Source organism: Dioscorea cayenensis, chromosome 5 (genome assembly GCF_009730915.1).
Source record: "Dioscorea cayenensis subsp. rotundata cultivar TDr96_F1 chromosome 5, TDr96_F1_v2_PseudoChromosome.rev07_lg8_w22 25.fasta, whole genome shotgun sequence".
In the NCBI taxonomy this organism is placed as follows: domain Eukaryota; kingdom Viridiplantae; phylum Streptophyta; class Magnoliopsida; order Dioscoreales; family Dioscoreaceae; genus Dioscorea; species Dioscorea cayenensis.
Window position 1 is genome coordinate 17,540,584 of NC_052475.1, and position 22,561 is coordinate 17,563,144.

The window sequence follows — 22,561 nt, forward strand, 5'->3', positions numbered from 1 at the left end:
TAATAAAATTATACCATATTTTTTTATTTTGCAGCCAAACAAGCTTTCATATTCTAAAAAATATGCCATTATCCTAGATACAAGAGTTCTAATGGTACCGGAAATCCGTTAATAACAAAAAACGCATGTTGTTGTTGCTTGGCATGTTGAAAAACATGCTAGATGTGATAACGGCATTGGTTGGATCAAATGGAGGGTGATCATGGTCGACCACATACTCCCGAAGAAGCCTGGTGTGCCTGCACCACCAACCGAAGCTAAACTCCCAAGCACAGAGAATGAAATACGTACAGAACACTTTTGCCTCATCCATGCAAGGCCCAATTCATCTCGTCCGCTTCCCAATCTAGTAATTAATTTCATGGGTTCTTGTTATCACTGATAGTCCTAAACTTCCAATTACTGTTACTCAAAACCTCACATCTTTTGGATTTAAACCTTGCCTCTCTAATTATGGTTGCTGATTCAGTGTGGCACAGCGCTGAGACAAGATCAACAACAATTCATGCTGCAGGAACTGATGCTGAAGGCAAGAGAGATGTTTAATGGAGGATTCAACACCTTCTGAATAATTTTCAAATCTGTTATTGTGAGAGAAACAACTGGTAGAATAAAAAATAAATAAATAAATAAAAATTCTAGCTAACATTCCATTGTGCTGCCTTCTTTTTGATGTCTGAGAACCGCCTACTTTGAATAAAGATGCATGTACTCTTCACTTCTATGTACATTTATATGCAAGTATGATAGCAAATTGCTCCAGTCCCTCCAGAATACTCTGACGTTCATTTCAGGATACTTTTATTTATTTTGTGGCTGAGAATTTGAAGCACCGAGAGAAAAAATCATAACATTTGTCAACATTAATCTGCTTTTTATTGGACAGTTGAAGCACTGAATTATCAAACGAAACTCCCATCTTGACAACTATATCATTTATTGCTATCAAAGTGTCATCTGAAGAAGAAAATTATTGTTGACAAATGTCTTGGATATTTTTTAAGGGCTGAACTCAACCACATAGAAAAAGAAACGAAGACATTCACCTGTCAATGCCAACTGTGGAAAAGAAAGGATTTGGATAATTAATGTATAACATATTGGAGGGTTTAAATCAAATCACATGACACAAGAGCACATTATTTGTAGCAGAGTGAGGTTATGATCATACAAAGTCATGTCTACCACAACAAAGTTGCTAATTTTTTTTTAAAAAATAAATATGGATAAATCACAGTTTTATTGAAAATAGCATAAGAGAACAGAAGAGCAGTGAGAATCGAACTCTCACCACTCGGTGAGAGCTTTATTGGCGACCCGAGTACCAATAAACCCGAAAGTCGTTGGCTGCTACATCAAGCTTTGGATCATCAGTTTGGTTGGAGACTCTAGCACTAAGAAAATTGAGAGAGCGCTTGATTCGTTGAAAAGCCTCAGTAAGACACTGTTGATGACTATCGGTAGTTGTTGAGAACCAGGAAAACAACATGTTAGCAGACATGGTTGTTAATTTCATCATCATCATTTAAGATATTTTTAATATGATTGTAACATCACCATTCCAATGAAACTTATCCACATATGTCTCAAACTACACGCTAAACTCTGACGCTTGATGTATGCCTAACTCTCATTGTAGAGTGCATTATGGTCCATCTAAGATTTACATCTCTAAATGACCACCACTTACGTGCACAAGGATTTTTTCTTAATTAGCTGATGTGGGGTTAATTATGGATCCATTGAATGGCACCCCTAATTGAAGTCATTAGCTCGTTAGACCTAACCCAAAACCAACCAACTTAAACGCTCTTGTTAGACCTAACACGAATCCAACCAGCCTAGATGCCTGTTAGGTCTGAGTCATTCGGGGGTCCATACCAAAGGACCAAATGCAAAACTAGCCAACTTGTATTCAGGCTTAGGCACAAGACCACAATTTACTAATATCTATAATTCAAACTCAGAGAGAGAGAGAGAAATCAATATTAAACATCTAAAAACAAAGTAGCAGTAAATGTGAAAAGATCTGGTTCAACTTGATTAAAGATAACATGGCATGAACCATGGGTAAATTTTTTAGTAAGTCACTAAACTTTGACTTATTTTTACTTTGATCACTGAACTTCAATTTGTATCAATTTGATCACTCAACTTTAATTTGATTTCAACCGGTAATAAATCAAGGATTTTAATCCCCAATTGATTACATGGTTGTCTAAAAATCTAAATCAGTCCTCCCATTGACACATTATTAAGTCTATTAGCGATGTCCACATCATCGAAAAAGAGCCACATCATTTATTTGGAGGTTGAAATATCTTGATTTACTACCAAGTAAAATGAAATTAAAGTTGAATGACCAAATTGATACAAATTGAAGTTCGGTGATCAAAGTAAAAATGAGCCAAAGTTTAGTGACTTACTAAAAAATTTACCCCATAAACCACATTTCATTACAAGCTACAACATATATAGTCAAATATATAGCAGCCACAACATAGTAAAATAGATGAGTACATGACATTATTATGAGACACATAATTAATATATAACCCGTACAAGCACAACCAACAAAATAGATGATCAACCATGATTCTCGATGCCACAAACGGTCTTAAGTGGTTTGTTTGTGTTTGTCTTGAAACGCTCGTCGGAGATGAAAAATTGAAAATTGTTACTAAAATCAAACGTCTTATATAGTGCTGGCCGGCTGTGTCTCATCAATTAACTCTGAAGGAGCTTGTATAATGAACCCTTTTGCCGCTATTGACATAAATAGAGTCTCATATCTTCTACTATTATTTTTGTTCTTAACAACCCGATGACTTGTTGCTTGCATCCTCCCATTTGTCAATGCCTATTTTAACAAATGAAAGAAAGATAGTGAAAATTGAAATTTAAATGTAAATGAAATATATATATATATATATATATATAGACTTGAGCTGAACTCAAGCCTTATCTGGTTAGAAGTAGACCTCCATAGAATCTCCGACTAGAACAATGAAACAATAAGGGGCAGGCCTAATCCATTGACCAGTACTCTTGATCAGAACCTCAAGACCATCAAGTTCATCTTGCCCAACAATGGTGATGACAGTAGGATCAGTGTGCGATCCCATATATTGATGATCATCTTTATGATCCTCCTCAGTTTTGTAATGAGATGCACTCAATGAGTATTCTGTCTTCTGAATCATCTCATCATAATGCTTGTCCTCAACTCCCAAAGCCTCCATTATCATCTTTTTTATCATTTGATCCAATTCTTTCAATGCCTCCACGTATCTTTCCATCGTCTCACTGTCCATTCAAGTATATATAAAAGGTATATATTATCAATAATACACACACACACACAGACAGAGGGAGTGAGTCACTGAATTACATATATACTGATATATATAAAATAATTATTACCAGAAGTGAGTGTTTCCTTGAGGCCACATGAGAGCAGTGAAACTGGGAATACTCTGCTTGTTTTCTTCGTAGATAAAGAAAGCCTCCACGTTTGGAACATAGAGCTTACTGTGGTAGGTTGCGGAGAGAGACTTGACATCGGCGGGCAGGTCAAACAAGTCGGTGATGGCTTTTTTGAATACCTGCTCCCTCAGCTTCGGATCCAGTAGTGGATCATACACAGCCTCAAAGGTACCATAAATATTGAGTGCGGTTATGACCTCTGCTCGCACTGCATTCCATTCTGATGTGCCGATGACCAGGCCGGAAAAGTTAATCTTGGGCAGTTGCTGATCGGTCTCTGACTTCATCTTGCTACAATGCTATATTTTTATCAATTGGCCACTAGCTCATTTAATCATCTACTATATATATATATATATATATATATATATATAAACGAATTGACAATGAAGTCCTCGATATCTCTTGTAAATATTCAGCAACCAAAAGAAAAATTCTACTTTTCAAAATACGGTAGGATGGAAACAGAGGTCTGTCCTTTTTTTGTGTGTATGGGAGCAGAATGTGAGTGGGCAAAAGAAAAAATCCACCTATTTCTCTTGGAGCAAATACAGCTACTAACACTAAAATATTAGAGAATAGTGAACTAGATAGAGATACTAACAAATGAACAATAATAGTCAAGACATTAACTCATGAACAATAAAGCTACTAACAAATGATAGAGATACTTACATAAGTTTGAAAGTCTCTGTAAAAAGACAAAAAGAAAAGAAAAATAGAATGCATGACAAGAGACACATTTTATTACTAGTGACAACATGGTGAAATTTATAGCACCAGACTCTTTTTACAAGAAGCAAAAACATAGTGAACTAGATGAGTACATAACATAGTGAAATTGATGTTGATATGATATTAGACACATAATAACGTGCACTACCAATAATATTGATATATAAAATCTTATTGATGATCAAACAGGATTTTTGATGCCACAAAAAAAGTCTTGAGTGGTGTGCTTGTCTTGAAACCTATTTTGGAGTTGTAAAATTAAAAATAATCACTAAAATTAAATAGCTTATATAATGCCGAGCACATCAATTAACTCTGGAAGAGTTTGTATGATGAATCCCTTTGCCCTGTTGATATAAACAAAGTCACATATTTTATGCCATTACTCTTGTTCTTAATAACTCGATCGATGACCAGTTACTTGAAGCCTTTCATTTGTCCATGACTATTTTAATAAGTTTAAAAAATATATAATTATATTTGTCTAACAAAGGCAAATCAGATTGATTTTAAAATATATTTACAAATATATAGGATTGAAATTTTATTTCAAGGTAAATCTAGTTAGACTGAAATGATATTGAGCAGTTGCTGCTGGGTCTCTGACTCTGAGTTCATCATGCATGCTACAATTATGAATTGGGAATGAAGCCCTGGAGATCTCTTGTAAATTTTGAGCGATTATATATGAATGGAAACAGATGTAACGTTCTTTTTTGAGTGGATGACAAAGATGAAAGAAGAATTTGAGTGAAAAAAAGTTAAAAATTTTAAATCGGATATAATTGTTGCGTTGATTCCTTTAAAAGCAAATAATAAAAAAATAATAATATAAAGATTAAATATGGTATTGATATATTTTTACATTTTGTTTATGAAAAATATCAAACATCCCAAAGATTTCATTATAATTTTTTTTGAAAAAAAAAAACAACAAACACCGCTCTACAAGGGTGTTCAGGGACAAAAACTATTATACAATTTTAAAAGAGAGAAAAATAATATATTTCCACAGATACTACTTTGAGGAGAGAAAAATGATAACTTTTCACATGGGCCTGAAAATAAATAATATTTTAATCCAAAAATTTAATTTTGGGTCTGTACATTCACCATCCTAGTAATATTCCACTACACAAAGTAGTGATTGTTTATATATTTATAATTTCATGGTGATCAACTTAATACCACAGCCATTTCACTTCACGAACATCACAAATTAATATCAAACATATCCAAGAACAAAATAGCATTAAATATTAAAAAGACGATCGAGTGCATGACACTAGACACATTTTATAACTAGTAACAACATGGTGGCCTATATATATAGCACAAGACACGTTTTTACTACAAGCAACATTAGAGTGACATACATAGCATCATTGCACCAGATACATTTTACTAGCAGCAACAACAAAGTGAAATAGATAAATACATGACATCACGTACATTTTATTCCTTAGAGGAACTTAATAAAATAGATGATGATATGATGTGAGACACATAGCTTGCATAACTTGCAATACCGGTAATATCGATGATCAAACAAGATCATCGATGCCACAAAAGGTCTTAAGTGGTGTTGTAGTCTTGAAACTCATTTCAGAGCTGTAAAATTGAAAATAGTCATTAAAATCAGATGGCTTATATAATGGCGGGTGTGTCGCATCAATTAACTCTGGAGGAGTTTGTATAATGAAACCCTTTGTCCCTGTTGACATAAATAATGTCACATATCTTGTGTCATTACTCTTGTTCTTAATTACCCGATGGCCAGTTGCTTGAAGCTTTCCATTTGTCCACGCCTATTTTAACAAGTGAAAGAAAGAGGGTGAGAGTTGCAAGTTAATTGTAAAAAGATATATTTATATTTGTTATATATGATTGAAATTTTATTTCAAGCTAAATCTAGTTAGACTGCATGAACTCAAGTTTTTCTGATTAAAATAATAAAGGTAATGAGTTTGAGTGGACCTCCATAGCGTCTGCGATGAGGACAATGTAACAATAAGGGGCAGGCCTGATCCACTGACCAGTTTTGATCAAAACCTCAAGACCATCAACTTCATCTTGCCCAATGATGGTGATGAAATTGGGATCAGTGTGCGCTCCCATGTACTGTTCATCTTTATCCTCCTTCTCCTCGCTTTTGTAACAAGATGCATTCAATATATACTTTGTCTTCTGGTTCATCTCATCATAATACTTGTCCTCAACTCCCAAATCCTCCATTATCATCCTAGTTACCATTTGACTTAATTCTTTCATTGCCTCTGCATATCTCTGCATCGTATCACTGTTCCCAAAAGTATATATATATATATATATCAGAGATATATATATATCAGAGATCGATATTGTCAATAATATATATATATATATATATATATACACACACATAAGACATTAATTTACCAGAAGTTAGGGTTTCCTTGAGGCCACATGACACTAGTGAAACTTCGAATACTCTCAACGTTTCCTTCATAGACAGTGATACCCTGCGCGCTTGGAACATATAACTTATTGCTATAGCTTGCGGAGCGAGACTTGACATCGACGGGCAGGTCAAACAACTCGGTGATGCCTTTCTTGAATACCTTCTCCCTCAACTTCGGATCCTGCAGCGGATCATACACTGCCTCAAAGCTACCATAAATATGGAGTGCATTCATGACCTCTACTCGCACTGCAATCCATTCCGGTGTGCCGACGGCCAGGCCGGAAAAGTTGATCTTGGGAAGTTGCTGCTCAGTCTCTGAGTTCATCTTGCTACTATTTTTGGCCAATACTGATCTAATCATCTGTTCTATTTATATAAACGAATTTGGAATGAAGGCCTCGAGATCGTTCATGCATTTTCACCAACCGACAAATCTAGTCTTTTCTTTTTTTTCACCGTTTTTCAAAATACATATATTCATCTTGGATGATTTCAGAATCATGATATTATTTTATCCTCCTTTATTCTATACTGACATGTATACTATTATTTTTTTATTAGATTGTGATAGAGGAAGACCGGGTAATAACTAAACAAAGCGAGATGACTTCATTCAAATTCTTATTCACAGGAACTATGAGTTAGCCCAATTGTAATTGCTCGCGTCTACTTGTGCTTGTAATTGAAAGGTTTCAAATTCGAGCCTCTTAAATTATAATGCACATTATGGTCTCCTATGAGAATTCTGTGTGAGAAATATTTGTCATTCTCCCCTCTAAAGTTGTAGAACATGAGGTTTATTTTTAGAATATCAAGCCACTATAATTAGTGCATCTCTATTCATGTTTATTATTCGTTTTGTAGCTTGTTGATTACATAAAAAAATCCTCATTCGCACGTGAATTGTCGAGCTCAATGGCGTGTGGTGTGCTTTTTTTTTTTGGGAAGAGGGCAGGGCGAACCCACTGGAGGCCGGGAGACGCGCATGGCCTTGGTGGAACAAGTGGAGACATGGTCGTGCTCACGTGGGCGCTGGAACCATCCATACACAACCACTATTCACAACTCCCAGAAATGTGATATGCTTGATAATGACAAAATTGCTAGTGTGTCAAGTCCCAACGGAGCCGGCGTAGCAAGGTGCTCAGCTCCCTTAGTCAACCTCGGCTTGAGGCCCGCAACATCACCAGTGATTTAATCCATTATTTTAAACAGAATTGTTTTTTTTTTTTATTTAAATGATAAAATAATAATAATAATAATAAGAGTTATGTATAAATTAAAGATTATAATTTAGGGTTAGTAAATATTATTAGTTTGCGTAAAAACCATTTGATTTATTAATACTATATTTCTTCTGTAGAAAATATTTATCTATGTGCTTGTCTGTAATACATGATTTGCCCATAAAATATACAAATAAATAAACGGCTTGGTGCATTAGGCATATATTACTCATGCGAATATTATTCATATCATGCCTATAATTTAATAAGGATTAAGGGGTGTTTGGTTGGGGTAATATCACATTATCCCCAGAATGTGGACTAACTAATCTTATAGTACATTGTTTCAGCATAAAAGTGAGAATATCATATTTCTAAAATGTAATAACTTGGTCAATATTACCAGGAATGTGATAATTAACGTAGCAGATAATAATTTCACATTCCCACCATGTAAATTTTTATCCCATTATATCTTTTAAATTTAATAAAATCTCAAAAATATCAATATTTTAAAATTTAAAAATAAGTAAAAAAAAATTATATTTATTTAAAATAGGTAAGTTTTAGTTAATTAATATTAATCAAAATTAATTATATCAAAATTAAAACTTATTTTTTTAATAATAAAAAATATTTATTATTAAATAATTTTGATATTTACTTCTAATATTATTAACTTTGATATATTTAATAATTATTAGATAAAAGTATTTTAGTAAAAATATAATTTATAATAAAAGATTTCCAGCTAATTAACCAAACATTGTAATGTTATATCTAGCCATATTACTGTATTGTCAATTAAAAAAAAATTGCACATATTCTCATAAATATTATTTGAGAATCATATTCTTACTAATCTTATTCATAACGAATATAAGATTTCATCAACAAAACGGTCTCTAACGTTAATTCACTCATTTTTATGTATATATACTTAAAAATTATCAAGTAAATTAAAAGAAAAAATAAATTAATTAAAGTCAAGTTTTGGTTATTTTAATTTTTAAATATAAGTTTTTATCCTTAATTAATAGTTTTAATTATAGTTTTGTTATATAACATTACATTTATTCCAGCATATTTTGTGAGTTCACACAAAATAAAGAAATATACAAAGTTATATTATTTATATGGTAAAATAAATATTTTTATGGTGTTTTATAACCTGAAGATTATCTCAATATTATATATATATATATATATATATATATATATTGGCCATTCATCTATATATATATAAATGAATTGGGAATGAAGTCCTGTAAAACACTTGTAAATTTTAAACAACGGACAAAACTTATTTTGGAACTTGTCTTTGCATGCAATTGACGAAGTTAATTGTTGGCGTGTGGCTTAAGGCAGATCATGTGCTCTAGTTTTGGACATGCGTCAGCTCGTCTCAGTCTCAACAACCACGTGTTTCCATAACCGATGCTTGTACCTCCATTTCAATGACACGTTTCATTTCAGTGGCTGTGAGATCCCGCCATGCCATGCCACGCCACGCCCAGCCATGCAGATCACGTGCTCTAGGGTAGAATTGGACATGCGTCAGCTCATCTCAGTCTCAAGTCTCAACAACGACGTGTTTCCAAAACCGATGCTTGTGCCTCCATTTCAATGACACGTTCCATTGCAGTGTCTGCATGCAGGCCAGATGTAATTCCCACATGATAGTATGATACCCCTTAAACCAAGTTTAATCTATTGCTAACCAGATCCCATTAAAACCTTTTCCAAACAGTAAAAATTTAAAGCATGATTGTGAGCGAATAATTCCAACACTCGCATATGCATAAACCTTATCTCCACTTAATCCTCTAAAACTTGTACACACTCATATTTTTTTTAAAGCAATCTAATAGTTTTATCTTGATAAATAATAATAATAATAAATGAAAGAACACAAATATGTCTCCTCCCCAGCTAGGCTGTAAACAAAACATGGAAAACAAGCATTCATGTGTATATATATATATAGGTCAAAAAGTATGAGCTGGCATCTAATAATGTATATATATATATATATGGATATAAAATATCAGTGGATGTGACAAAAGAACGTTGATAAAAGATAAATTGCCAGGAAGAAGAGAGAACATCTATCTCAAGACCATAAAACTCATCTTGTTTCCTCCTCAGCAATAACAGACAGCTTTACAAAAACCAGACAAAACACAACGGAAACAGGCAGGCACGAAGAGATGTTAGAATTGCTGGGAAAACTAGAGATTTTAGAGGCTTGAAAAGGGATTTATTTCCAGAGCTTGACAAGCTTATCATGACTTGCAGAGGCCACCACCCCAGTAGCGTTTGATACTGCTAGTGCTGCGACGAGCCCATCGTGAGCTGCGAGGGTCATCGTCTTGTTCTCCGACATGTCCCAGAGCTCCAGAGACTGCATAAAATTCCATTACCACAATAGATGAATATATTTATGTCTGCATTTAATTTAGGTTACACAACTACTCTTTTCGTTTCGTTTCTTTTTTATTGTGGTTAATGGAATAGAAGTTTAGTTATTTTATAAAATTTTATAAAAAATTTAGTTATGTTTTTAATTAATGTCATATGAAAAAAAAAATTAAAAAAAATTATTAAAGATAATTTAAAAATAATAATAATAAATGTCTTTTTGATGGAGATAAAAAAGAACGGAGGAAATACTATTATAAAGATGAATTCCGGAAACACGCAAACATATATAAAACCAAAAGGATTCCAATTTTTATTACTATTCTACCAAAATTTACTGTAAAAATTAACGCTCAAATATGAAAAGCAGCTTAATGATGGAGTGGAGATCTCATCGAAGAAAACAAGTTTAATTACTTGCCTGATAACAGCCAATGACCAAGAGAGAAGGGTAGGTGGGGTGAAAAACACAAGAATGGAACTTGTTGCCGCTGCAGCACAACTCATGCATGAACTCGCCTTCGTTCCCCGAACCAAATGACCACACCCTGACCGAATCTTCACTAACAGAAGCTAAGTAACTGCCGGATGGATCCCAACACACAGAATCAATTTGTTTGGTGTGTCCCTGCAGATTGAAAACCACAATGGATGAGAGATAAGAGGTCAATATTCAGGAGAAATGCAAAAAACAAAATAGCAAAAACTTTATGTTCCATTTAAAACTGAATAATTCATGAATCATTGCCGTAACTTATGTATGTGTGAGATCTCCTATTTTGTAATTACCTGTAAAGAATGCAGAATAGCCTTAGTCTCCACATCAATGACCGAAACTGTGTTCTCAGCTGCAGCTGCAATGTATCTGCCCAAACGAGGTTGAAATCTCATTTGGGTTGTTCCCCCCTGCATGATCTCAAAATAATAATAACAATAATAACAAAAGAAAAAAACATAATCAATAATATGAATGAAACACACAAATAAATAAATGAATTGCTGCAGGAGCAATTATTAATAGGCTTATATCAGAACAGGAAAACTTAAACAATGAAAACAAAATATAAGTTATTCTGTGAAGTGTGAAACAAAAATTTGTCAAAAGAAAATACATGCATACCTTAAGAACACCCATGCAGCACCCTTTATTTATGCTCCAATATCGTATTTCACCATCCTTATCGCAAGAAGAAATAAAATCTTCCTTGATTGGGTGAAAATCTAGGGACACAACAGATGCCGAATGCCCCGTAAAAGTACGAAGAGAATATCCTGGCTGCACCAAGGAGGTATCCAATCAAACAATTGTTCAGAAAGTCTGTTCTTTTACAAGGAAATCTGACAAACATGAAAAATGATTTATAATGCAAAATGCCCCAGAACCACAAGTGTTCCCTTGCTATTTAGCAAAGTTTTAGAGGCTTGTACACCAAGGGCTGAAATGATGAATATTCTATGGAAGTATTCCTTATCAGTAATATTCTACAGTTGAAATATTTGAAGCGTTGATTAATAATGACTGCCACGTGTACTTGATAAATTACCAAAACCCACATGTAGAAAATCACCAGAACGCAAAAAACCATGACAAGACACAGGGAAAAAAGGAGCTTGTATGTCTGTCAACCGTCTATGGCAAAAGCTCCTCACGAAAACAGGTAGCAAGTAATGAAATGTCATGTGATTTAAATTTATTTGCAACAGCATAACCAGCCTAACAGTATGTCACGCTGTAGATGGCACCAGATAGACTACAGCATTCTAGCATTGAAAACCCTTCAAAATTGATATGCTGATATCACAATGCAGTCAAGAAGTAAAACATAAGTGCAGTATAATTTCCCGGCAACGATGCTAAAACTCACTCAGATGGTATTTAACAGAAGCCACTAATTTCAGCTGTTATCATAGAAAAAAAAAAAAAGAAGAAAAAAGCATTACTGACATTATCTGCATCCCAAACTTTCACGGTTTTGTCAAATGAGGATGTAGCCAAACGAGGAATGCTTGAGGTAAACCGAACATCAGTGATCAACATAGAATGCTCTTCTAATGTGAACTTCAACTTCAAATTCTCAGCATACCACAAAAAAGCCTGTATAGCCAGATCAACAAGACACAGTAAGGAACTTGCATCAACTTGAATTAGCAAACACCTCAATCAAACAAATGATTGGTAGGAGAAATTCTATCAGTTTGTTTTTAACCTTTTTATCATGGCCACCTGTAGCTAATAGCTTTCCATCAGACGAGAAGTGGCAGCAGTCAACTTTATTTGTACTGGCTTGGGTTGAGCAAATCTCTCTAAAAGAACATCCTGCTAAAGCAACTTTGGAAACATCACATAAAAGGTAATAACTTATAGATAATAAAATGATAACACTCATGTTCCTATCCTTAAACTATTCTTTACTAGCTCTACTTTCAATACATCAACTCAAAGGCCAAAATCAAAACATACCTTTGGTATCATCCATACCGCGACCTACTGTATCCCTTGGATCAGGGTCATCATGAGACAAAAATGACTCCACATTATCATCCAGAGAACCATCCTCAACAAAATGATCCATGTCAGCCTGAATTTCAATATGTTTATTATAACAATGCTAAAATAGACTGCTTGCATTCTAGGCATATAAGACAAGTAGGCAAACAAAGCTTAATTGTATACTCACTAACTGGGTTGTTGGAGATGTTAGGGCTCCAGTGGCATCAGAGGCGAACCCCATCAAAGGCTTGGAAGAGCTGTTGTTGTGTTGCAATACATCTCCTGGTGTATGAGTAGAGGGTGTCGAGGGTGCTGAACTTGGTGATGGTCCAGCTGTATTCGCAGTTCCTGAACTATTCGCAGGACCAGATGATGATACTGGTTGCTTCCTCTTGCGAGCATTTTGATTCTTTGAAGCCTAGAAAGTAGTGCAACACATGATAAACCGCAGGATTAACAATGGAATTATTTACTTGCAAGGATATTGTTTTCAAGAGAGATCCGACACACAAAATTCAACAACCTGCTCAATAAGCACATGTTTTCACAATATGAAAATGGGCATCTGGCATGAATGCCCAGTGGAATCCATACCAAAATGCAGGCTCAAGTATCTCTATGCATGCCCTTATATGAGTATATTGCATTTGTGTCCCTAAGAAATTTAGTGTTCAAAAATTTCCTCAAGGTTAATGAACTGTTCAAACCATACAATTTTATCTTTTTTATATAGGAAAACATATTCAGCTAGCACATTTTGCCAATTTAGAGAAACAAGAACTGCAGCTGTCGCTGGAATTCAGGGTTCACTCTGAGAAACAAGAGACACATGACATGGTTGAATTAATACATTCAAGATAAATAACGATTCACAACAAGGGTGTTCTTGAAATAACACAGATTTAAAAGGATACAATCAGAACTTTACAAGAGAAAACCTAGAAAGTCTTGATAAAAGAAATTTGATAGTAAGTGATACAAAGTCGATAATGTCAGAAACTATCATCAACTGATATTGTTATAAACGCTTATCCTGATTTGTTTCTTGGTTATTGTGGTTGAGATTTTATCTCAAGTTGGATATTATTTTTAGATATACTTTATGCCTATATATATTCCACGTCAAGTAAAGGAATATTTGTTCTTCTTTTCATAAGCGAGGAGTTTATCTTACATAACTTTTATTAGATATCTTACTTTACGCCTATCAACCACGTGCATTTGACACTCAAATGTTAAATGAAAAATCTTATAACATTTCAACTTAGATTTAGGTCTTAATTGTTCATTAATCATAGTATTTTTGCTTGAATACTATCATTTTGGCTTGGGCTACTGCTTTTTGGTGCTTTATATGCAGGTGGTTGGAAAAAGTTGTGAAGATAAAAGAGTACAAAATAATAAAACATCAAAGAACACAACCTGCTAGTGTAACCCACCAGGGGCATGGAGCACAATGCAGGATCTCACTTCAGAGCGGACCATGACCCACCCATGGTGCACACCACACCCATGGCATATGGCCGCCGAAGAAAACCCTAGTTTATTTCACCCTATATAAGACCATGGAGAGTTTTAGAAGGGGATCTTTTGACCACCGTGGTTAAAGTTCTAGGTTGAGAAGCATCAAAAGACAAAAGCACGCACACCAAAAGACAGAGGAGATCAAGAATTAATTGAAGGTCTATCGACTTTCAAGCGTGGATTATTTTATTTATTGATGCTTAGTTTGAACATTATGAGTTATTATTCGAACATGAGCGAGCAGATTTATCTTTGTAGGGTTAGGGATTAGCCCCTTGACGAGCAAAAAAAAATCTTTATATCGACTTTTCTTTTGATTTTAATGCTTGAATTATGTTTGATTTAATCCGTTAATACTTAATGCTTGTGAATGTGATGAATCCCATATTTGCATGATCTTAGACACCAAAGAAAGGACCGAAAGGTGAACTATGGTGTTAGCCTCAAACCATAGCTGATCTAAGTTAGATACATGAAAGAAAATAGTGAATTAGGAAAACCCCACTCAAACAACTAAATCTTATAGAAAGAGTCATAACATTATAACATCTTTTGTTTATCATTGCGGTGAAACCCTAATCCTAGAAAGCCTTTGAATTTTGAATTCTCTCTTTGCCACTAGCTATATTTTAATAGTTTTCATTGCAATTACAATTAGTTTTATTTATCTTCTTTATTCTTATTTGGATTTGTCTAGATAACCTTTAGTTGTAAGAAATTAGTAATTAGCATCATAATCCTCGTGGGAACGATATTTTATTTACTACCCAAGCATTTGCGGTACACATCATCAGACACCTTGCTAGCTGTTTACATGACATCAAAAGCAAATGGTTGTACTCCCTCTTTGTAAAGAAAGATGCTCATAGGTGCAAATGTAAGTTTATAACTAATTTAGATGCAGGAGGAATCAAGTGGTACAAGCATCTATTGTGCCTCTCAGAATAATTCATTGTACAAACTAAAGCCCAATAACATGGACAACTCAATTTTAACACATACCTGATCAGTTCCTCGATAGGAGTTCGATGTGCTTCCATCAACTGCTCCACTCCCAGTTCCTATTTTCTCTGGCTGATGAAGATGATGATTTGAACTCTGCAACTGTTGGCCTGAAATAGCATGCTGTTGGGTGCTGCTCTGTTGTTGTTGCTGCTGATGTAGCTGAGCTATCTTCTACTATATATAAACAGGAAACAATAACATATATGGCACCAAAATGACAAATTAAAGCAGTTCGCAAATACAAGCAGATCAAAATTTTATAGCACAAGGACTTTAATAATTACACAAAATAGCCAGTGGATAGATCCCACAAATCAAAAGGTAATAATAAAAAACATGCCAAAGAAAAATGGGGCTGTTTCTCATGCAGTGGCTTTTAAATGTGTGCATCAGCTTTAGTACACAATATTTATTATTGGTAATTAAATATCACTGTAGTGGGCACAAAGAATCAATAACTTCAAAATATTCATCAAGCCGTGTCTAGTATTATACAGAAAATATCAGAGTTCATTAGCACCGCTGCACCAGTGAAAACATCAAGAGACTGGCTACATTTATCAAAAATGATGGTAGCACCTAATAATGCAGCCAAAAATTATAGATAAGTCCTCTGACAAGTTCACTGGAGTATGAAGTATTAAAGAAACCCATAGATAAGAGTAATTGGAGTATATTTCCAACATTCAAGAAAGCTTGATTTTATACTCTAGCTAACAAAAATATGTTTTAGACATCAATACCACAAAAATTAAATGTGTCCCACAGTATTTCATTATTTTGAGGCAGGCATCAGCAAAAACCTTAAAAAAAGAACAACATGCAAAATAGGGGAAAGAGATGCGCAACTAGAAGTAACAATTAAGAGCACAACACCAATGGTAATAAAAAAATCTAGGAAAACTAGGTAATTATGGTGAAGAAGGGTCACACCTTAATCAGTAAATCAGTATCAGTACGAGGCAGAACAGGACTTGCAGCTTGCATTGGGGAACCTGCATTCTGAATAACATCACCGACGATAGTTGACTGGCCATCTTTGCCAAGCACCATATTCCTATTGCTTAAAAGCATCTTTAGCCTCCTGGTGTCAATGTCACCAGTAGTTGGAGACGCCAAATTTTGTTGTGCTTGAAGAAGTTGTTGCTGTTGTGGGCTCAAAAATTGAAGTTGATGAAATGGATGGGGTGATTGCATGAATGGCTTCTGTTGTAGGATTCCTGACCGAAGCTGATCAAGCCCCTGAAATGTTTATGTGAAATACTCAAGACCCACAAGCACTTCAGATAGGAAGAAGTACCAGCAAATTAAAAGTTAAAAAAAGAACCATTTTTGAAAGATACAGGTAGAGAACAAAAAAAGAGGACACTTCATTATGAAGACATGGTGCACTCAGAAGATCTGCAATTAATGGTCGCAGATTCTTAGATTCACACCAAAAGTATAGTTGTATATGGAAGAGATAAAAAAGAGGAAGAGAAGACTTTATTTCAACATTTCAACATTACTGAGAATGGTATAAACAAACACAATAGAGCTGAAGGATAAGCGAGTTCTAATAAACCCCTTAAATAGAAGACCAAGAGAAGCTAGGAATGAAGAAAGCATATTCTAGTAGCAAGATAATTTGCTAGGTCAGAAAGCTACACCAATAACGTACATCAGTACTCCAACAAAGCATCATCAAGCAGAACTCTCTCTACCACCCTAGGCCATTGAATTGAATAGATTCTAATATAAAGCAATTTAGAATCTTACTGTGAGAGGCCATCCTTTCAAAGTCAAGTTGTTCCCAGCTTGATTTGATCCTGCCAACACCAAAGAGTCTCAATTTACTTGGGTCACAACAAATAATAAACAAAGGATGAAAATGCACCTGAATTAGCATTAGACCATATGTTAAAATAGAACAAAGACTAGTAATCTCGCTCCTTCTAAAGTAATGACCATAGAAAAGAAAAGAAAAGAGAAGGGGAAAAAATGAAAAAGATGAAACACCAAGGAGAGAACACATATCCACACACAATAAAATAAAATCGAACTTTATGAACCTGGCATCCCTATCAATGACCCATCAGGAGCAGCAGCTCTAGAGTTCAACACTGGATTTATCTCAGACTTAATGTCCTGTAAGAAAAATGAGTCATACCACCAACAAAATGATAGATAACAGCAATAGCATTATGCAAAAGAAACCCACAGGCATTGGTCCAGGAAGTTGCTGATTCCTTTGCTGAACTTGCAGCAAAGTCCCAGGAATACCACCAGCAGATCCATGCAAAACTTGCCTGAAATAGAGAAAAAACATGAATTAAAGTGCCACTTCTTTAGTCACTCTGTCCCTGTAACATCCCGTACAAGGTTACACAAGCATTATATATATTGTATAGGTCCACTAATTTACACAACCTTAAAAGTTGAATTTCATACAAAAAAGCTAAGGTTCCATCCACCTTGTCAATACTAAAAAATTCAATCAGCAAAAGCACACCAGCTATAGCTTGGAAATCAAAATTTATTTTATACGCCAAAAAGGAAAAAGGCAGATGTAAATGGTATATAAAGAGATTAAACTTAACAACATTGGGGAGTAATGGAATATTACATCATTCATTAAAGTCTGCATTAATTAAAAAGTCAAAAACCAATAGGGGAAGTATACCCTGATGATTGACCAGATGCTGCAGGTGACTTTAGCATTGAAGCCTGGCTTGGATCCAACAGCTGGCCAACATTTTCACCAAATCTTTGCTGTAATCATATTTCCAAACGAGAGAGATTAGCGCTGACACTATACAGAGTATGCAGTTTATAATATCAGGGATACCTTCATGGATGCTTCATCCAAAGAATCCCGCTGTAGAGGTAACTTTAATCGTTCCTCATACATCCTAGTTGCTAAGGCATTGGCAGTTCCGGGGCTCGGGCGCATTAAAGGATCACCGCCAACAAGCCCATTTGCTGTGCCATTTAGTAGATGAGTTCCATCCCTACGCTGCTGCTGCTGCTGCTGCTGCTGCTGCTGCGGCTGCTGTTGTTGCTGTTGTTGCTGCTGCTGCTGATGATGCTGCTGCTGTTGTTGTTGTTGCTGCTGCTGCTGCGCCTGTCTCTGTAACAATAGCTGTTGCATTTGAATCTGCTGCTGCTGCTGCTGCTGCTGCTGTTGTTGCTGCTGCTGTGGCTGTTGTTGTTGCTGCTGCTGCTGCTGAGGCTGCTGTTGTGCATGTTGCTGCTGCTCCCGAGCTTTAATAAGCTGTGTCTGGCATTGTAGATAACCTAAATGTCAGTTTTAACTAGTACATTGCCTAATTTACTCATAACATTGAGTAAGTTGTCAGTCATTGCCACATGTCTATAGAAACTGAAAATTGGACAATAATAGCCTTTCTTAAGGTTTATATTTTTAACCAAAATAAGAATTAAAAAAAAAAGGAACAAACCTAGCATGATCTTCCCAAAATGGAAAACTTATTCCTACTCAATTCATAGCCAACAATAAGATTTTAGAACCCCTTTCTGGTAAAGTACATTAGAAAAGATCTCCATGATTTTGTCGAAAGAATAAACCAGAAAAGACAAATTTGTAAGTGGAGTTTGATAGTGTACACGACCAAGAATGATAATTTCAACAAATAAATGGACAAATTAACAGAGTATTGAGTGAGATATCATCTATCACCTGCCCATTATCTGTCTACAGATATTGCAAGCAAGACAACACAAGCACTTAGTATTTTTATATAGATATTTAAAGGAGGAAACACAAATTTGATTTCTTTTCAAGAACAAGAACAACCGTCTAAATTTAGTCAAACAAAAAAACCAATGAGAACAAGGAAATTTTCATTTCAAAATTGAATAGAAGCTATCCATATAAGTATTTCAACAAGTTGAAAAGATCTTCTAACCAACTGCATTAATCCAAGAAACGGCATAAACTTGTAATAATGAAGATCCAAATAAAAGGTTAAGCAATCTTATGTCATGGAATATTGACAAGAAAGCAGAAAACGTAATTTTGACGCAATCTTGACACATAAATAAAAATCCAAGCTGTGAAGATAATCACAGAGAGCAAAATGCAATATAGAATAAGAACAGCCCTTAAAACTTGCCTCTATGTAGGATGCAGCAACGTCAGAATGCTTTTCATTTGTCCTTGCAATGAAGATATCCCAGAATACAGACCACCATTCAAACAGAAAACCACCAGGGGCATCAATTGCTGAAAACACGTGTAGCACCAGGATTATATGGAGCAAGAAACCAGAACAACTTAAAAAATTAAGCTGAGGACACGTTCATCACTCACCAACGGGGTCCGAGGATACCTTCCCTTCAGCCTGAAATGCTTTCGCAGTCGCTTGCAAATTCCTCTTAACAAAATAGTCATATATATACACATCCAGCCTGTCCCAACATAAGCTCAAATGAATTAATATGAAGAAAAAAAAAATCTGTTCCAACTAACACAGCAAGAGAAAGAAATAAACTTAACAAGCTCAAATCTGTATCAACAGAGCATAACCAGACCACAAGTAAACCAACCCATCAACATTCTAAGCAAATGGTTTCTTCGTTCAGGAACCTTAATCAAGTTCTCTCAAAAAGAGAACAAAACGAGTTATATAAGATTACAAACAACCAATCAGTGTGTATTTTGATCAAAACAATTACCCAACAAAAAAAGACGAGGAAAAACGATGAAAAAAACCTCGGTCAAAAGTGCTTCAGTCTTCATCGATGGCAAAAATGGCAAGCAAAATCTCTAAGCAAAATCCAGCATCTAAGATTTTCTATAAACAAAAAAAAAATAAAAATGCCATTTTTTACCATTAAAACAACCAAAACAACTAACCCCGATTAAAAACCATCTAAAATCTACTCCAAAACCCTAACAAAGCTTACCACAATCTAAAATCTCTCAGAATCTACATTAAAAACCAAGTACAGCAAATAACCAACCCAAACAAACAATTCCAACAAAACAAACACCATCATCATAAAAGCAATATATAACAAAAACCAAAACTTTAACAAACAAAAACATCACAGAAATCACAAGCAGAGCTCACATTTTATCAGCTTCCCAGTTGGTCTGCGCCATAATCCCCCCCAAAACCACAGACAACTCAAGCGATATCCAATCTCCTTCTCAAATTAGATTCAACCAACACCACCATGCGCGAAAATCCTCCAAAATCTCAACTCAATCCCCAACGAAAGCCCTCTCAAAGCCCTAACAAGGGAAGCCACCGCAAGGAATTCCGAAGTGGGGCAGAGAGAGCAAGAGAAGAGAGAGACGCCGAAGAACAACAGCAAGAGAGAGAAATAAATAATAAACAATAAATACTCAATTTATTACGAAATTAAAAATAAAAGCCCAGGTTTTGGGACATCTTAGTTTGACCACAAACGTGGCAGACACGCAGTGGATCAAGTGATGGGTCACTTTTATTGTATTTTTTAAATTAAAAAAAAAGCTAAAGAAATATAGATAAATAATAATTAATTTTTTCCCTTAATTAATTTTCCTTATTATTATTATTTTTAGTTTATATTCTACGGATCAGTCTTGGGACATTCACCTTTTCTCCAGCTACGGCTCAGGCGTGTTCTACGTCGCCTTCAAATGTTTTTTACGAAATTTTCACCGTCCGATCAAAATCGCCGCATGATGGACGGCTACAAATAATTCCATCAAGTACCATTTCTTGCAGGTAATCATCATAATAATCTCGGAATACCCGGCAACAAAAATTCGTTAAATAGATTAAACCCGTTAAAAAGGATATCGGGTTCGGGTTAGGGTTAAGTTGAAGCCCGAGACCCGAGTGTAACGCTTTGGGTTGCGCTGTGAGGAGAAGTGGGGGTCCACTGATTTGACCGCTTGGATATGCGTGTCTTTTTTGGATTTCTTTAAGATTTTCCTCAGTGCCGTACGATTTCAATCCGACCAGTGAAATGGACGGCTGAGATGCCTCTCAATAAACGGACTTAAATCGCCTTCTCTTGAATCGGAATATCTTAACCTGGTCTGTGTTTTACGAGGTTATTATGGTCATTATCTTAGTTTCTGGTCTTTTTTATTTAAGTAAAATTACCAAAATGACATTCCATGGGGACATCATTCCTTGGCCGCCTGGTGAGAATCGGAAGGTAGATTGAAATGACATGGATGCCCCTGCAGTATGAGCTGAGGAATGCGGGGTATTTTAGTCATTTAATACGTTTATTCTCCAGCTTTTGTACGCCGCCAATGAATGTCAGACCCTTCCCCGAACTTAGGTCTGCGCTGGATGCCTACGTGGAACACGAAATGACAAAAACGACCTTCCACCATTAATGTGCATGAATGCTTAGAAGGGTAAACTAGTAAATCTAATTGGAGAGAAAACGTGCCCAAATGATTGGAAAGCAATCGGGACCGTACGTTAATTGGACGGTCAAGATGGATCTTTCCAAATAGGATCATAGTTGATTCGCGGATCGCACCGTCCAAAACAAGAAGCTGATTTTTAAAAATAAATAAACAAACAATTGAAAAGTAATGCAGATAAATTTAATTTAAAAACTGGCATTATGCGCTCATTTTTAATAAATTTATGATTTATTCAAAACTACTGCCATTATTTCTTAGTCTGGCAATTTAAAAACAAAATTTACTATTATTTATTTTGATTTTATTGTATTTTGATTTTATTTTTAAAATCAAATTGCCAGATGAGGGGTTATTAACAAACTAATTAATCCAATTATTAATTGGTATGTGGATAAATATAATATAATGTTTATATAAATTGATATAATGATTAAAACTATATGCACATATGTATCACTGGAAATTTTCAATTTATTAGAAAAAAATATTATTGGATAAACATAAAATATAAATTAACAATTTTTTTTAAAGATTTTAGTGATAATTTAAAGATTTCTTGTTAAAACAAATTTATTCATTTATAACTATTGACAAAGTACTTACTGTTTTTATCCGAAAATGAGAATATCTCCCTCGATTAATTTTTTTGAGTTTTATTAGGGTAGTAATTTTTATTTTATTTTGTCTTATTCTATTTTATTCTATTTTTGTGTTAAAATTAGGGTAGTTATTTGAGATACAAATTAAACATGTCTATGCATCAGGCCAAGCCAGGCTGGGTTGAGTCTATAATTACTAAAGTTATAGCTTACCCATGCCGGCCCAGGCCCAATAATGCGGGTCTTAAC

General features: G+C 34.9%; 3 protein-coding genes and 1 long non-coding RNA gene across 5 annotated transcripts; all 4 read right to left on the reverse strand.

Annotated features, from left to right (window-relative positions):
• LOC120261917 lies at positions 1-906 on the reverse strand. The gene is made up of 2 exons (XR_005536658.1): positions 648-906; positions 1-564 (listed from the first exon to the last, which is right to left on the reverse strand). It is a non-coding gene; the product is annotated as an uncharacterized LOC120261917 (long non-coding RNA).
• A 1,497-nt stretch (positions 907-2,403) lies between these two features.
• On the reverse strand, positions 2,404-3,829 carry LOC120260772 (probable 2-oxoglutarate-dependent dioxygenase AOP1). Its single transcript, XM_039268332.1, has 3 exons — positions 3,424-3,829; positions 2,982-3,306; positions 2,404-2,860 (listed from the first exon to the last, which is right to left on the reverse strand). Exons 1-3 carry the CDS (start codon positions 3,771-3,773, stop codon positions 2,696-2,698), a joined length of 840 nt encoding a protein of 279 aa, XP_039124266.1. The 5' UTR covers positions 3,774-3,829; the 3' UTR covers positions 2,404-2,695.
• Positions 3,830-5,765: 1,936 nt separating this feature from the next.
• LOC120260053 (probable 2-oxoglutarate-dependent dioxygenase AOP1) lies at positions 5,766-6,989 on the reverse strand. The gene is made up of 3 exons (XM_039267497.1): positions 6,640-6,989; positions 6,258-6,463; positions 5,766-5,935 (listed from the first exon to the last, which is right to left on the reverse strand). Exons 1-3 carry the CDS (start codon positions 6,987-6,989, stop codon positions 5,766-5,768), a joined length of 726 nt encoding a protein of 241 aa, XP_039123431.1.
• A 2,904-nt stretch (positions 6,990-9,893) lies between these two features.
• On the reverse strand, positions 9,894-20,642 carry LOC120261173 (transcriptional corepressor LEUNIG-like). Of its 2 annotated transcripts, none has more exons than XM_039268937.1 (18): positions 20,407-20,642; positions 19,644-19,741; positions 19,447-19,556; positions 18,159-18,590; positions 17,994-18,082; positions 17,532-17,619; positions 17,383-17,458; positions 17,090-17,139; positions 16,265-16,573; positions 15,329-15,502; positions 12,990-13,220; positions 12,773-12,890; positions 12,519-12,628; positions 12,257-12,406; positions 11,432-11,587; positions 11,101-11,217; positions 10,733-10,939; positions 9,894-10,294 (listed from the first exon to the last, which is right to left on the reverse strand). In XM_039268937.1, the coding sequence occupies exons 1-18, from the start codon at positions 20,436-20,438 to the stop codon at positions 10,151-10,153; spliced, it is 2,691 nt and encodes an 896-aa protein (XP_039124871.1). In that variant the 5' UTR covers positions 20,439-20,642; the 3' UTR covers positions 9,894-10,150. The 2 variants fall into 2 exon arrangements, with proteins under 2 accessions (XP_039124871.1, XP_039124870.1); XM_039268936.1 differs by having other exon boundaries at positions 11,101-11,226; positions 12,519-12,631.
• Between the last annotated feature and the right edge of the window lie 1,919 nt (positions 20,643-22,561).